The sequence below is a fragment of the Zalophus californianus genome, chromosome X (assembly GCF_009762305.2).
Source record: "Zalophus californianus isolate mZalCal1 chromosome X, mZalCal1.pri.v2, whole genome shotgun sequence".
In the NCBI taxonomy this organism is placed as follows: Eukaryota; Metazoa; Chordata; class Mammalia; order Carnivora; family Otariidae; genus Zalophus; species Zalophus californianus.
The window spans coordinates 5144443-5158133 of NC_045612.1; the positions used below are offsets into that span (position 1 = coordinate 5144443).

The window sequence follows — 13691 nt, forward strand, 5'->3', positions numbered from 1 at the left end:
TAGAGGAGAAACCCACCTTGCAAGAACACTTAAGCAAAAATCACACATATAGCAGCAAACATCCTAAATAAATGTATGCATATTTAACATAGTAGTGAATTAAATGGACAATAGGCTGTGCCCAATGAACACAAATATGCCCTAACATTGGAAAAATCTTTCAACTCTATTTATCTACATTAACAAAATAATGGAACTAAAAATATATGATCACAAATGGGTACAGAAAAATCCTTTGAAAGATATTCAACACTAGATAATGGAAAAAACTTGGATCAGAGTAAGATGAGAAAGGAATTCCCTTTTTCATTTCTGTGCAACTAAAACTACCCTTAAAAAAATGAAGTCTTGAAAAACACACAGAGAATCAACAACAATGTCTGAACAATAAAATAGGAGAAAGCCCTGGGGAAAACTGAAAACTGCTGAGCTGGTATATCTGTTTGGGTTGGGGACTCAGGTCACATCAGGGATGTGGGGACGGAATATAGGCTGCATAAATGCAGACGACGGGATTGATAGGGGGACCAATTTTCAACTTATGCTTCTGCTTCCCTGCACAAATCTGAGGCAGGATCTCAGAGCACGTGTGACGGTAGCCCTGGGGTAATAAAAGGACACAGGGAAAGGTGGGATGAATGAGGCATTTGACTCCAGAGTCTGTGCTAATAACCACCTGAAAGAATCTTAGTGGTAAGGAATGCCCATTCAAAAAATTATTTAAATAGAATATAAAGAATCAACCTGAAATACAATAGCGAGTATCAAAGCAAATCATATAGTAAGACAAGGTATTTTTTTCATAAAGTATATAAACACTCTACAGATATATAAATACATAATTATAAACACATAAAGTGAACTGATATGTACATATATATGTCTATGTCCATATCTATGTGATATGCACATACATGTGTATTTAAACACATATAATCTACACACCTTATATATAAGTATATAGTACAAAAGCTAAGTACAGATGGACAGTGTATTTCTAACGATGATGGAGCGTGACTAAGGACAACTCGCTGCAGCAGACCCTACAAGAGTGGATAACCCTAAAAACGTCGGACCTAGCCCCAAACCTCCTGCAGCTGCTCAGGCTCTTCAGGAAACTCAATCTTTAACAGAATGTTTCTGAAGTCGGGCTGCTGGCCAAGGGACCCCTCGGGAAGGACAGATTCTCCTCTGACGCTCCCGGGGTCAAATGCACTACAGCTTCACGTCAGGCAACCGTCCCATGACTGCGTGTGTCACACAAGGGTAGAGGAGGGCCTCCTGGGTGAAGACTGAGGGGTCACACGTCCCAGAACACTGGGGGCCACCGAACTCCGCTGTGTCCCTGCCAGCGGCCCTGAGAGAACCCGGACCCTGTGAGCAGGCGAGGCACAAGCCCGGCAAACCATCCCTCAAGTGCTCAGTGATGTCGGACACTGAGAGCCTTGGTCTAAGGGGCACAGACTCGGGGCTGCAGAGTGCGGGGGCTCCATCCTACCAGAGTCCAGGGGAGGAGCCCAGGGAGGACCGAGGGACCCCGGCCCGCCCGCTCCCCTCTCCTGCCCCACGTAGCCCACCCCGGAACCCATCTGCGCCCCACGTGCTGGCACCCTAAGGGACCCCTTCCTGTGGGGTCCGGATGTGACGAGCGCCGACTTCCGCCTCGGAGGCCTGAGAGACGCCGGGACCTCCGTGAGTGGGAGGACGGGTCTCGGTCGGGAGACGCCAGGCGTGCAGGTAGACGCACCCGTGAGGGAGCACAGAGTGCGGGGTCCCCCAGGAGCCAGGTCGCCATGCCGGCAGCCCCGAGCGACCCCGCCAGGGGACAGCGTCGTCCCGCTGAGCCCCTCCCGCCGCGGCCCGGGGCACTGGACAGGGGTCCCCAGATGGACGGGCCCGGGCCCTCCCTGGAGCGGGTTGCGGGGGGAGAGGGAGGACTGTGGGGGCCACTCCTCCCCGCTCAGGTCCAGCCACTCGGGCCCTGCCGCGGCCCGGCCCTGGGGGCCCCCCCGGGGAGGGTGGCCACAGGTGGGTGCGTCCGGTGAAATGCGCGGCGGGGGTCTGAGGGAGCTGAGGACCTGGGTCAGAGGGGACGGATGCCAGGTCGGGACGGGGCAGGGGCACAGGCAGCCCCAGGGAGTCCGAGTGGTGCCGGGGTGGGGATCGATCGGGGGCAGGACCGAGGGACTCAGGAGCCCAGGACAGAGGGGACCTCACCGAGGTCGGGCCCCAGGGTGAGTCCGGGAAGGCCGCAGGGCGGGAAGGGGCCACGCGGCCAGTGCGGCGGACTGCTGCATCCGGGTCTCCCGAGAGTCTAGGGGCCTTGGCAGAAGGGGCAGGGCCTCCCTCGGGTGGACAGACGGCGGGCCCCGGTCCTGCTGGCTTCGCGCTGAGGATGCAGAGGGAGGAGTGAGGGACCCTGGACCCCAGCACAGCGTCAGTCAGGGAAGGTCCGCGGGGGTAGGGGGGGGAAGGGAACACGTGCAGAGTCCGCACTTCCGCATCCGGGTCTCAAAGACGCTGGGGGCCTTGGCGGGAGGATCAGGGCCTCCATCTGGTCGGCAGAGGGGCGGTCTCAGATCCAGCTGCGCTTTTCGGTGAGGATGCAGAGGGAGGACTGAGGGACCCTGGACCCCAGCACAGCGTCAATCCTCGAAGGTCCGTGAGGGGGGGGGGAGGGGGCGGCGGATATGGGAGCACGTGGTGAGTCTGGACTTGTATATCCAGGTATCAAAGACTCTGGGGGCCTTGGCAGAAGGGGCTGGGTCTCACACGCCTGGACAGAGGGGCGGACACAGTCCTGCTGGCTTCACGCTGAGGATGCAGAGGGAGGAGTGAGGGACCCTGCACCCCAGCACAGCGTCAGTCAGGGAAGGCCGCGGGGGGGGGGGGGGGGAAGGGAAGACGTTGTGAGTCCGCACTTCCGCATCGGGTCTCAAAGACGCTGGGGCCTTGGCAGAGGTCAGGGCCTCCATCTGGTCGGCAGAGGGGCGGCTCAGATCCAGCTGCGCTTTTCGTGTGAGATGCAGAGGGAGGACTGAGGGACCCTGGACCCCAGCACAGCGTCAATCCTCGAAGGTCCGTGAGGGGGGGAGGGGGCGGCGGATATGGGAGCACGTGGTGAGTCTGGACTTGTATATCCAGGTATCAAAGACTCTGGGGGCCTTGGCAGAAGGGGCTGGGTCTCACACGCCTGGACAGAGGGCGGGCCCCGGTCCTGCTGGCTTCACGCTAAGGATGCAGAGGGAGGAGTGAGGGACCCTGCACCCCAGCACAGCGTCAGTCAGGGAAGGCCCGAGACGGGTGGGGGGGGTGGGGTGGGGGGGTGGGGGGGTGGGGGGATGGGAGCACGTTGTGAGTCCGGACTTGCACATCTGGGTCTCAAAGACTCTGGGGGCCTTGGCAGAAGGGGCTGGGTCTCACACGCCTGGACAGAGGGCGGGCCCCAGTCCTGCTGGCTTCACGCTGAGGATGCAGAGGGAGGAGTGAGGGACCCTGCACCCCAGCACAGCGCCAGTCAGGGAAGGCCCGAGACGGGGGTGGGGGGGGGGATGGGAGCACGTTGTGAGTCCGGACTTGCACATCTGGGTCTCAAAGACTCTGCAGGCCTTGGCAGAAGGAGCAGGGCCTTCCTCGGGTGGGTAGAGGGCCGGGCTCAGGTCCTGCTGGGCTTCGTGTTAAGATTGCGGAGGGAGGAGTGAAGGACCCTGGACCCCGGCACAGCGTCAGTCAGGGAAGGTCCGTGGGGGGGAGGGGGGGTCACTGGAACACGTAGTGAGTCTGGACTTCCGAATCCGGGTCACAGAGAGACTGATCCGATCCGCAGGCAGTAGGGACAGGCGGAGGCATAGGCACCCAGGGAGTCCTGGTGGAGATCAGAAGAAGGCCCGAGAGACCTGGACGCCCCATCTCAGCCTTGGGAAGCCCTGGGCTTCGTGGCCGCACGTGTTGGCCACAGACTTACCCCGGTGGGCTCAGGGCAGGGAGGGCCTTGGGGTTGGCAGACCAGCTTGGGGACAGCAGACAGAGGGGCCTAGGACCTGCCAGGGCTCGAAGCGAGGACCCCCAAGGGACTCCACAGGGAGCCGGCGGGACCGCGGCCCTGCTTCAGCTACAGGAGTCTCCTGGGATGGAAGAGCCCACACAGTGCGTGGCCACTTTGGCCTCAGGGCCTCCGAGACCCCCTGGCCGTTTGGATGGAGCCCTGCCTCGAGTATGCGGGTGGGGGGCGGTGGCCCACGTGTTGCTGGGTGGCAAGGCGAGGACCGGAAGGAGGACTGCGGAATCGGGGACAGCGAACAGATTCGGTCCCGGGAGGCCCCGGGGCCGGATGGGCACCTAGGGCGTGCCCTGACTTCCCAGCCACGTCTCCTAGAGCCTGGGGTCTGGGTGGAAGGAGCAGGCTTCAGGGCCGCCCCAGCTGAGCCCGTTCCTGCCAGGATGGAAGGGGAGGACCAGAGGGAGGACTGACTGGGCCGCAGTATGGACAGGCCAGGGAGGAGGACCCTGGTGGAGGAGGAGCCCATGCCTCCTGTCCGGGGGTCCACATCTGGCTGTTAGAGCCTGAGGGCCTGTGGTGAGAAGGAGCGGGCCTGGGGTGGGGCGGGCCTGTGTGTGTGTGAGGGTGGAGTGCGGGGTCGGGGGGGCGGGGCACGGGTCCGGTTGGGAGTCAGGGTGAGGACCCTGGGGGAGGACTGGCCATACCCCCTCCACCCCATCTCAGCAAAGAAGCCAGGGCACCGGAGTCTGGCCGGGCCCGATCCAGGGAGGATCGGTCAGCGGGGGCCCAACCTGGCACGCATGCTCGCTTGTCTCATGGGCCAGAAGGCGGGAGTCCTCGGGGAGCTGAGGTCTTGGTCTGAGGGGCACATGGCTTCTGTCTCACGTTGGGGACCTGGAAGAAGGGCAGGCCCTGGCAGGAAGAAAGAAGATGAGCGTCCTGGGGGCCTGAGGGCATCCCCACCCCAGGACAGAGGGGCCGATCCCTACAACCAGCCCTTTGGGATCTTGCCGGGGGCTGAGGGGGGGATGGAGACGTGGCCGTGGATGAGGACGTGCTGGCTCCTCCCCCTTTTCTCGGAGCTCTCAGGGAGGTGAGGACCATGCTGGGAGAGGTCGGGGTCAGGTCATCTGGGGAAGCCCACCTGGGAGACACACAGGAGCCCCTGCTCCTGCCAAGAGTCAATGTGGGGACACCCGGGGGAGCAGTGAGTGACTCCCAACCCACCCCTCGGGACCAGGAAGGATGGCCCAGAAGTCTGTGCCACCCCTACCTGGCGGCCCTGGGAACCCTGGGTGGGGCCTGTCAGGCTGAGTCCCTCCTCCTCTCCAGATCCTTCCTCTCAGGATGGGGAGGGCCCGGGCCTGAGGGTCTGCACTCAGGTAGCAGAGGACGCAGGTGCCCTGGCTCTGGGTCTGGCCCTGATGGTGGGGGGCAGATGAGAAATGAGGGGCTGCCTCCCACAGCAGGATCCTTAGGGCCCGGGCCTACCCTGCCGCTGCTGCCGGCCCTGGGGAGACGGGCGATCGGTGGGCCAAGTTGTTTCTCTTGACTTTTCCTTCTGGCGTCTCCCAGAGATGAGGCCTCGGCACCAGGAGGGTGGCCTCGGGTCAACACAGGGAGTTTTCCCAGGCCTTCCGTGGGGGTCCAGGTATAGACGGAGAGGTGCGCCCATCCCAGCACAGACGGCACCCGAGCTTGGCCGTCCCTGGGATCCCGAGACGAGCCCTTAGACCTCTGGCAGGCGTGGGCAGAGGTGGGCCCCCTCGCTTACCTTCTGTGGGGTCCCAGGGCTGCGCGGTCTTGCTGTGACCCTGTGGCCTCAGGCTGCGGGGGGTGGGGGGCCCAGGCCCTGCCAGGGGAAATAGCAGTCCCCTGAGGGGCCAAGGAGGGGACCGCCCAGCTTGGACGGATGGGGACCTCACAGAGTCCGCCCCAGCCCTCCTGCCCCACTGGGGCCCGTGTGCCCTGCTCTGTGTCTGCACCCCGAAGTGACTCCTCCTTTTCTCCTCCAGGGGCTTCCAGAGCTCAGAGTCGAAGCCTAGGTCCGAGGCAGGAGCCTCTAAGGTCCCAGAGCAGGGGAGGTGCAGGTGAGTGCCAGTGGTCAAGGTGAGGTACTTGCTCTGAGCGTGGAGCCAGGGGCTCGCCCGTCCCACCCCAGAGGGGACCCCTCAGCACCCAAGTCTGATGCAGCGCACTGTCAGCTCCGGGGCTTCAGGCCTCTGCTGCCTGGGCCGCACCCTGAGGAGCCGTCCCACCTCTTTCTTCAGGGTCAGCCCGACACAAACGCCATGCCCCTGGGTCAGAGGGGTGAGCTCTGGAAGCTGGAGGAAGACCCGGGCCCGGCCCAGGGCCTGGTGGAGGCACAGCTGGCAGGGGCTGGGGAGGAGGAGGTCCCCCGCGCCCCCTCCTCCTTCTCCGCTTCGGCCTCCTCCCAGTCCGAGGCCACATCTGGCTCCTGCTCTGCTCTGTTTCTGGTCCCCTCAGAGGAGGGGTCTGCTGCTGGGTTCCAGAGGCGTCCCCAGAGCTCTCTGAGTGCCCGCCCCTCCCCCACTGCCCAGGCAGCCACTGCCTGCAGCCAGCCTGACCAGGGCTCCAGCAGCTCCGATGAGGAGGGGACGAGCCCCTTCGTGGAGCCCGAAGAACCCCAGCCGGGGCTCCAAAACCTACTCCAGGGGAAGCTGGCCGAGCTGGTGGAGTTCCTGCTCCTCAAGTATCACACCAAGGAGCCGACCAGCCAGGCAGAGATGCTGGAGATCGTCGGTAAGGATGCCCAGGATGCCTTCCCTGTGATCTTGGGCCAGGCCTCTGAGTGCATGCAGCTGGTCTTTGGTATGGATGTGAAGGAAGTGGACCCCAGCGACCACTCCTACGTCCTGGTCCCCGTCCTGGGCCTCACCTATGATGGGATGCTGAGCGGTGAGGAGGGAGTGCCCAAGACCGGCCTCCTGGTGGTGCTCCTGGGGGTGATCCTCCTGCATGGCGACCATGCCCCCGAGGAGGAGGTGTGGGAAACGCTGGGGGTCATGGGGGTGTATGCCGGCCAGGAGCACGTCATCTACGGGGAGCCCAGGGAGCTCCTCACCAAGGTCTGGGTGCAGGAAGGGTACGTGGAGTACCGGCAGGTGCCCGGCAGCGACCCTGCCCGCTACGAGTTCCTGTGGGGTCCCAGGGCCCACGCCGAAACCAGCAAGTTGCAAATGCTGGAGTATTTGCTCCGGGTCAGGTGCGGGCAGCCGGCTTCCTCCCTGGCCCTGTCTGAAGAGGCTGTGAGAGATGAGGAAGAGGGGGCCTGAGCCCCGGGGTCCACCAGGCCCTTTCCAGGCTTTGCTGGGTTCGGCAGCCTCTCCCGCGGGGTGCTGGGCATGAAGTGAGGCCGCTTGCTGGTTCTTCCCTGTGTGTGTGTTTGTGTGTGCGCGTCAAGTCAGAGCCCTGGGCGTTTTAAGGAATGCAGGGCCAGGGAGGGTTGGGAGAAGAAAGCAGGGCAAGGAGCCTCCTGGGGGTGGGGGGGGTTGTTTCCTGGGATGACTCCCACATCCAGAGCTTGGTGTCCTTGTGGAAGCTCTCCTGTGGGATTCCTTGCCATAGAAGGTTTCAGCCACTTCGGGGGCTGACTGTGTGAGTACCATCCACTCCGCAGCATTTGTTCTTACCCAGTTCAAGAGTTAAGAGTTTTATCATATACCCGGGGCGCCTGGGTCCTCTGTTGTTTAAGCATCTGCCATCGGCTCAGGTCATGATCTCAGGATCCTGGGATCGCACCCCACATGGGGCTCCCCGCTCGGTGGAGACCCTGCTTCTCTCTCTCCCTCTGTGTGTCCTTTTCTTTTTCAAATAAATAAGTACTTTCAAGAAAAAAAAGAGTTTTTTTCATGTCCTGGACACCATCCTGGACTCCTCGCCTACTTGGGTGGGCTCTGGACCGAAATCACAGGGCTTTGGCCTAGGGATGGGTTTGGAAAGGCGCAAGAACGGAAGAAGCAAGGGACGGGGGTCAGAAGCTGGAGAGATAGAAGTTTGTTGGTTCTTGCTTCTGATGCCTTCCTGACCATCGTTGTGCAAAGGCCAAAGGCAAGCCTGCGCACACACCCGCTCCTGCGTTGGTCTGGTTCTTCCAGAGTGGAGGGGAAGCGTCCTCCCATCAGAGAGGGAGCCCTGCTTACTGGCTCCTTGATTCCCACACGTGGGCTGAGCTCTGCTCTCTGGAAGGCCCTGGGTGTGAGCAGTGAGGACACTAGCAGAAGCAGGACACGTCCCAGCCACAGGGGACTGAGTCTAGGGGCCGCAGTCCCGGCAGGAACGTGGGGAGGGGAGCCCTGAGTCCTGCAGAAGAAACGGAGGCAGGGTGAGCGGGGGCGGCTCCCGGGGCGAGAACTGCAGTGGAAATGGCCCCGGCCCGGGCCGTGGAGGCGGGGGGAGGCTGGGGTGACCAGAGGGTCCCCGTGATTGCTTCTGGGTAGCTGGTCCCCGGGAAGCGGATCTGTGACTCTGGCCCTGTTTGGAGATGGGGTGCCTTTCGGGGGGGGGGAGGCATTTCCGAAATGGATAAATGCTCTGAGCGGTTTGCTTTGGAGTCTGGAGAGGGCCGAGTACTCTCCTGTGGCAGGAAGCGTCAGTGTGCTGGGCCCTCGTCACATGCCATTTGAACCCAGTGAAGATTTAGTGGCTTTATTCCTGTCATCTCCAGTGGTTCTGTGAACGACCGTCTCTTTGCACGAGGGAATGCAGAGGTCCCGGACAGCCCCGTTCTCCCTGGACTGGGGGAATCCCCGCTGTCTCCTAGGCCTTGAGAATTTATTTGGGTCTCCCGAGTTCCCCATGGCCCGTCGTACACAGTGGCTGGGTGTTAGTGGGAGGAAATGCAGGCGTCTCAGAGGTGTGAATGGAAGAGAAGCGCCAAAGAGGAATCGAGTTGCTCTTTTCCTGTTACTGGGGGACCTTTGTGGGAGTTGCAGCCAGCGGGGCAAGAACCCCTGCCCCACCCTCACCCTAACGGAATGATCCGTCCTCCTGGAGGTACGCATGCAGAGAGCGCATTCTGCTTGGTTTCTCTGAGGTTCCACTTGAACTCCAATTCTGTGATATGTCACGGCAACGGAAAACCTTTAGACGAGGGAGTGTGCTGGGTGGAGGTTACATTAACCCTGGACGGACCTCCCAATCACTAAAGGTCCTCCTACGCCAGTGTGCACGTCTTCTGGCCTCTTCCAGATGGGGTCAGTAGCAGCGACTCACAGGTTAAGATTCTGACCTTGCATCAGAGGAAGGAGAACATTCTCAGCCCCCTGAGATTTTGGAGGTCATTGCCATGGGAAGTGCAGAAAGGGCCTAGGGCCTGAGGAGGGCGATCTCCCCCGCTGAGATGTAGCGAACAACCAGAGCCAGGTGACTGTGCAGACTCCTGATAAATAGGTGCGATCCTGCACTTGAGGCCCCCGCCCCTTGGTGGGTGGGCACTTGGCCAAGGTGGACAACTTCAAGGCAAATTGGACTTTCTCAGGGACTCCTCCCAGAAATGAGGGGCGTTTTGGCACAACAAAGTAGAAAAGCTGCTTTGGGCTGAGTCTGTAGTACACAAGAGAGAGTCAGAGAGATGTCCAGGGCTCGGGCCCCTCTTGTCTTCCCCCCCTGTGCCCAGACTGAGGGGGACACTGCGTCGCCAGTCCCCCTGCGCTCAGGAAGGCTCAGGTGCAGAATCCTGCGTGGCCCGGGGATGTCTGCCGACGGTGCCCCAGGGCCCATGGATTACTTCCTTAGCTATGACAGCAGAGAGCACCCTGTCTCCTCAGCCAGACTCTGGTGTCAGGCCCATTTACCCGTCGGGGTGACATGCCCGACGTGTGTGCCTGACGGCCCTGGGCCGGGCGGGCGGCGTTCCCCAGAGGAGCCAGCGCTCGGGAAACGGGCCGTGGGAATCCTTCGTGCCCCCGGCACCGTCAGGTCCCTGAGCTACCCCGTCAGTCCCCTCGGGGCCGCGGTGAGTCCCTGTCGGGAGCCCAGCAGGCGGCTGCCGTTGGCCTGGTTGGAAGTGGTGGTGGTGGGGGTGGGCGGGTCCTCTGCCTGGGGCCTGGCCCGCAGCCCCCATGTGCCCTGCAGCCGGCACTGCCCCGTGTCTCCTGACCCTGGCCTCAGTCTGCAACGTCTGGGGTTTTGTCCTCCTGTCTCCCCACTGCCAAGCGCTCCCTCCCCAGTGCTGATGTTCACTTGCCCTCATCGGGCTCTGGGCGTCCCCAGACACGAATGCCCTCCCAGCGAGCCTGTGTTTCCGCTAGAGCTGACTAGACACCCCGGTGGGGAGTGTCCCGGGGCCTCCTCGTAAACGACAGTCACCGCCCGGTGACTCTGTGAGACTGTGTCCGATGACGAGTTATGTTCGGAGAAGTCCGGTGTAGCACCAACTGTTGCATGAAGCTGGGCGCCTTGCGAAGGTGACTCTGAGATGGCGCTTCCTGAGGCTGAGCCAGAGAAGGCGTGTGTACCTGTCAGCCGCCCCCAGCCGGGACCCTGCTGTCTGCCGTCGGGCCGTTGGAGCAGAGGACAGACTAGCAGATGACGGCGGTGGTCCCCGGGACGCTCCCCCCCCACACACACCCCAGACATCCCCAGACTCAAACGAGGAGTTTGAAAGCAGCCGAGCAGGAGGGGCCTTCGGGTTCCCGGGTGGCAGGCTGTGCCGAGGCTCGGCCGCCCTAGGAGACGTGGAAGGAGGAGCACCCGCGCCAGAGCCCCTCTGGACTGCCCCGCGCTGAGCAGGGGAGGGTCATGGGAGCTCAGACGAGGCCGAGGGGAGCTGGAGCCTGGGCGACCTCAGGAACCGGGTGCTCTTGGCCCGAGTCCTAGCATCGGAAGCTGTGGGGTACTCCAGGATGGAAACAGGGACACCTTTGCCAATAGGGCCTTCCCATGTTCCTTGCTGTGGGCAACTATTCGGTCCAGTAGTGTTCCTGCTCAGGATGGATACAGATTATAGGGGTGCAGCAGCTAGGACTAGCCCCGGGCCTTCCACCCACTTTTTTGGAGTCATTTTTAGGCTGCAGCTCTTTCGCCAGATCTTCCCGTGTGGGCCCTTGCCCCCCAGGTCCTGAGCTGTTCTAACCTGGGCCAGGCAAATCAGGCAGGAGCCCCGCAGCCTTGCGGACTCTCAGTCATTGTGTGTCTGCTCTGAGAAGCCGATGTTTTTGCCCAGGCATAGCTACAGCCTGCTCGGCACTCTAGTGTTCTTTGCAAGGAGCTGAGTTCCTGCCTGGCTCTTGCCAGACCTCTCCTGTGGCAGATATTGCTGCAGTTGTCTTACAGCCCTTCTCGGGCAAATAAGTGTTTGCAGGTCTACATCTGGCATCATTGGGAGCCCCCTGCCATAACCAAGGGAGGACATCTGTGAGGCCAGCTTCAGACAGTGGTTGCAGGGCTTGAGAAAAGGAATGGATTCCAGAGACGTTTATGAGATGGAAGAACCCAGACTTGTGTATGATACGGGCTTGGGAGTTAAAAGAGAGAAAAGAAGTAAAGAATATTCAGGAAGGTTTTTTTTCCCACACTGTCTGGTTTTGTGTGCTTGTGTTTACTTTTCTCTTTCTTTCTTTTTTTAACCTACCCATTATGTTTTGTTCAGTTTCTTTTTGTCCTTTTTATTTTAAAATTTTCAATGAACTATTTATTTTAAACTATTTTATTTTAAGATTTGTAAAATAATTGGCCAAGATAGTACAGAATTTCTTTATGCCCCTCACCCGGTTTCCCACTATTAACATCATCCATTAATATGGTACACTTATTACAATTAATGAGCTAATATTGATGCATTATTTATTATTAACTAAAGTCATCCTTTACTCAGATGTCTGCCGTGTTTACCTAGAGTCTGTTTTCTGTTCCAGGATCCCAGCCAACATACCGCGTTACATTATTTGTAATACTGCCTTGGCTATGGTGGTTTCTTTGTTTTTGATGAGCTTGACTGTTTGGGGGAGGAGTGATTAGGTATTTCGTACATTGTCCCTCAGTCGGGAAATTTTATGATGCTTTCCTCTATGATTGGTCTGGAGTTATGTGTTTTAGGAAAGACGACCACGGCGGTAAAGTCAGGACATCCTATCAACAGCACATACTATGAGCGCGATTTATCACTGATGGTGTTTACCTTGATCACCTGGCTGAGTTAATACCCATGAGGTGTCTCCACTGTAAAGTTACTGTTTTTGGCCCCCTGTCCATACTGTGCTCCTCGGAAGGAAGTCACCAGGTGTGGCCCATACTTCAGGGCCACTTGAAGTGGAGGTATCCGCATAAACTGAAATTTTTCTCCATTGGAGATTTTGTCTATTCTCCCGTGTTTATGTGTTTAATCAGTCACTTATTTTTTCTCAGTATAGACACATGGGTGTCTACGTTACACTTTGGGTTAAAATCCAACACAACTTTATGTATTTCTGTTGCTTAAATTGTTCCAGGTTTGGCCACCAGGAGCTCTTCCTGTTCGCCCCCTCTGTATATGACCTTTGTCATAGCCCTGGAAATGTTTGTGTGTGTTTGTGTTTTAAGCACTTGTTTATTTTCAGGCATTATAAGATGCTTCAGGCTTATCTTGCATATTTCCTGCCCCAGTTCTAGAATCAGTGATTTCTCAGTGGAGCACTTGTTCCTTTTCCTGTAAAATAGTATGAGAAACCTAGGTCTGTGCACTAAGTATGCTCATTGCGACTGAGGTGTCATTGCTTCTAGGGTCCCTTGGTTGACAGAGGAAGGAATTACATGTGTGCTCACGAGCCTGTGTGTATTCACATATCTACACATATTTTTGGATGTAATCATCAATGTCTGTGTTAAGCTAAATAAGGGTTTTTACTGACGTCTATGGCTCTAATCCCCCACCACATAGATCATTATAGCCTCCTCCTCTACAGTGAAAAACCTGGAGATTTATAAGTTGTTTATATGTCAGCGTCCTATTGTCTCTGCTGGGTAGCCCCCAAGGCCTGGTTATCTCTGGAGGAACTGCTAAAATGGAATTTGTGGGCCTGCAAAGCAGCAGTTCAGCTCCAGAACCCCCTAGAACCTCACCAGTGTTATGCCTGCCTTGTAGGCTCTGGACTCGAAGAAGCCTACCTGGCCCCTGTCTATGAAGCTCTTGAAAGGTCAAGCTTATCTGTTATTCGAGTGTCTGAACCGAAGAACAATCTGGCTCTTGATACTTCTGGGGGTTGAGGCCACCTATGGCTGAGTTTGGTCTTTCTAATCTGTCTGGAAAGTACTTCTTACCAGAACATGAGCTACAGAGTAAGCAAGACCCCAAGATGAGTTTTTGTTTCCTCACCTTTAATTAAGCTATGTGGCTCAGGGCATGTTATCTAAGATTTTTTGTGCCTCAGTTCTTTCTCTCAATTCTGTCTTTGAATATTCAGTAGGAAGCTCCTCAGGGCTGGAAATTGGACTCTACCCAGAGGGTGTTCAGGATAGCTGGATGAAAAACAGAGCCCCTCAGATTCAACAGCTGATAAACTTGCTCTATGTTACTCATCCTTAAAACAAACTTATATAATAAGATACATTCCCCAGTGAGTGTTGGGAAGCCTAACTGGAAATGGGAAATGTTTTCAAGTTCTCAGATTAAAGGTGATACATCATGGGAAATCATGAGTTGACACTTTGATCAATCATGATCAGTTAAAAAGGATACTCTCAAGCTGTGCCT

General features: G+C 58.1%; 2 protein-coding genes across 7 annotated transcripts in view; both read left to right on the forward strand.

The window, feature by feature from the left end:
• LOC118356487 (melanoma-associated antigen 8-like) overlaps positions 1 to 13691 on the forward strand; it is a 37074-nt gene that overhangs the window by 3318 nt on the left and 20065 nt on the right. The window lies entirely within an intron of this gene.
• On the forward strand, positions 7 to 7808 carry LOC113915748 (melanoma-associated antigen 8-like). Of its 4 annotated transcripts, none has more exons than XM_035725415.1 (3): positions 7 to 1737; positions 6016 to 6109; positions 6271 to 7808. In XM_035725415.1, exon 3 carries the CDS (start codon positions 6292 to 6294, stop codon positions 7294 to 7296), a length of 1005 nt encoding a protein of 334 aa, XP_035581308.1. In that variant the 5' UTR covers positions 7 to 1737; positions 6016 to 6109; positions 6271 to 6291; the 3' UTR covers positions 7297 to 7808. The 4 variants fall into 4 exon arrangements, with proteins under 4 accessions (XP_035581308.1, XP_035581306.1, XP_035581309.1 ...); XM_035725413.1 differs by having other exon boundaries at positions 6016 to 6090; XM_035725416.1 differs by lacking the exon at positions 7 to 1737 and adding an exon at positions 5598 to 5756.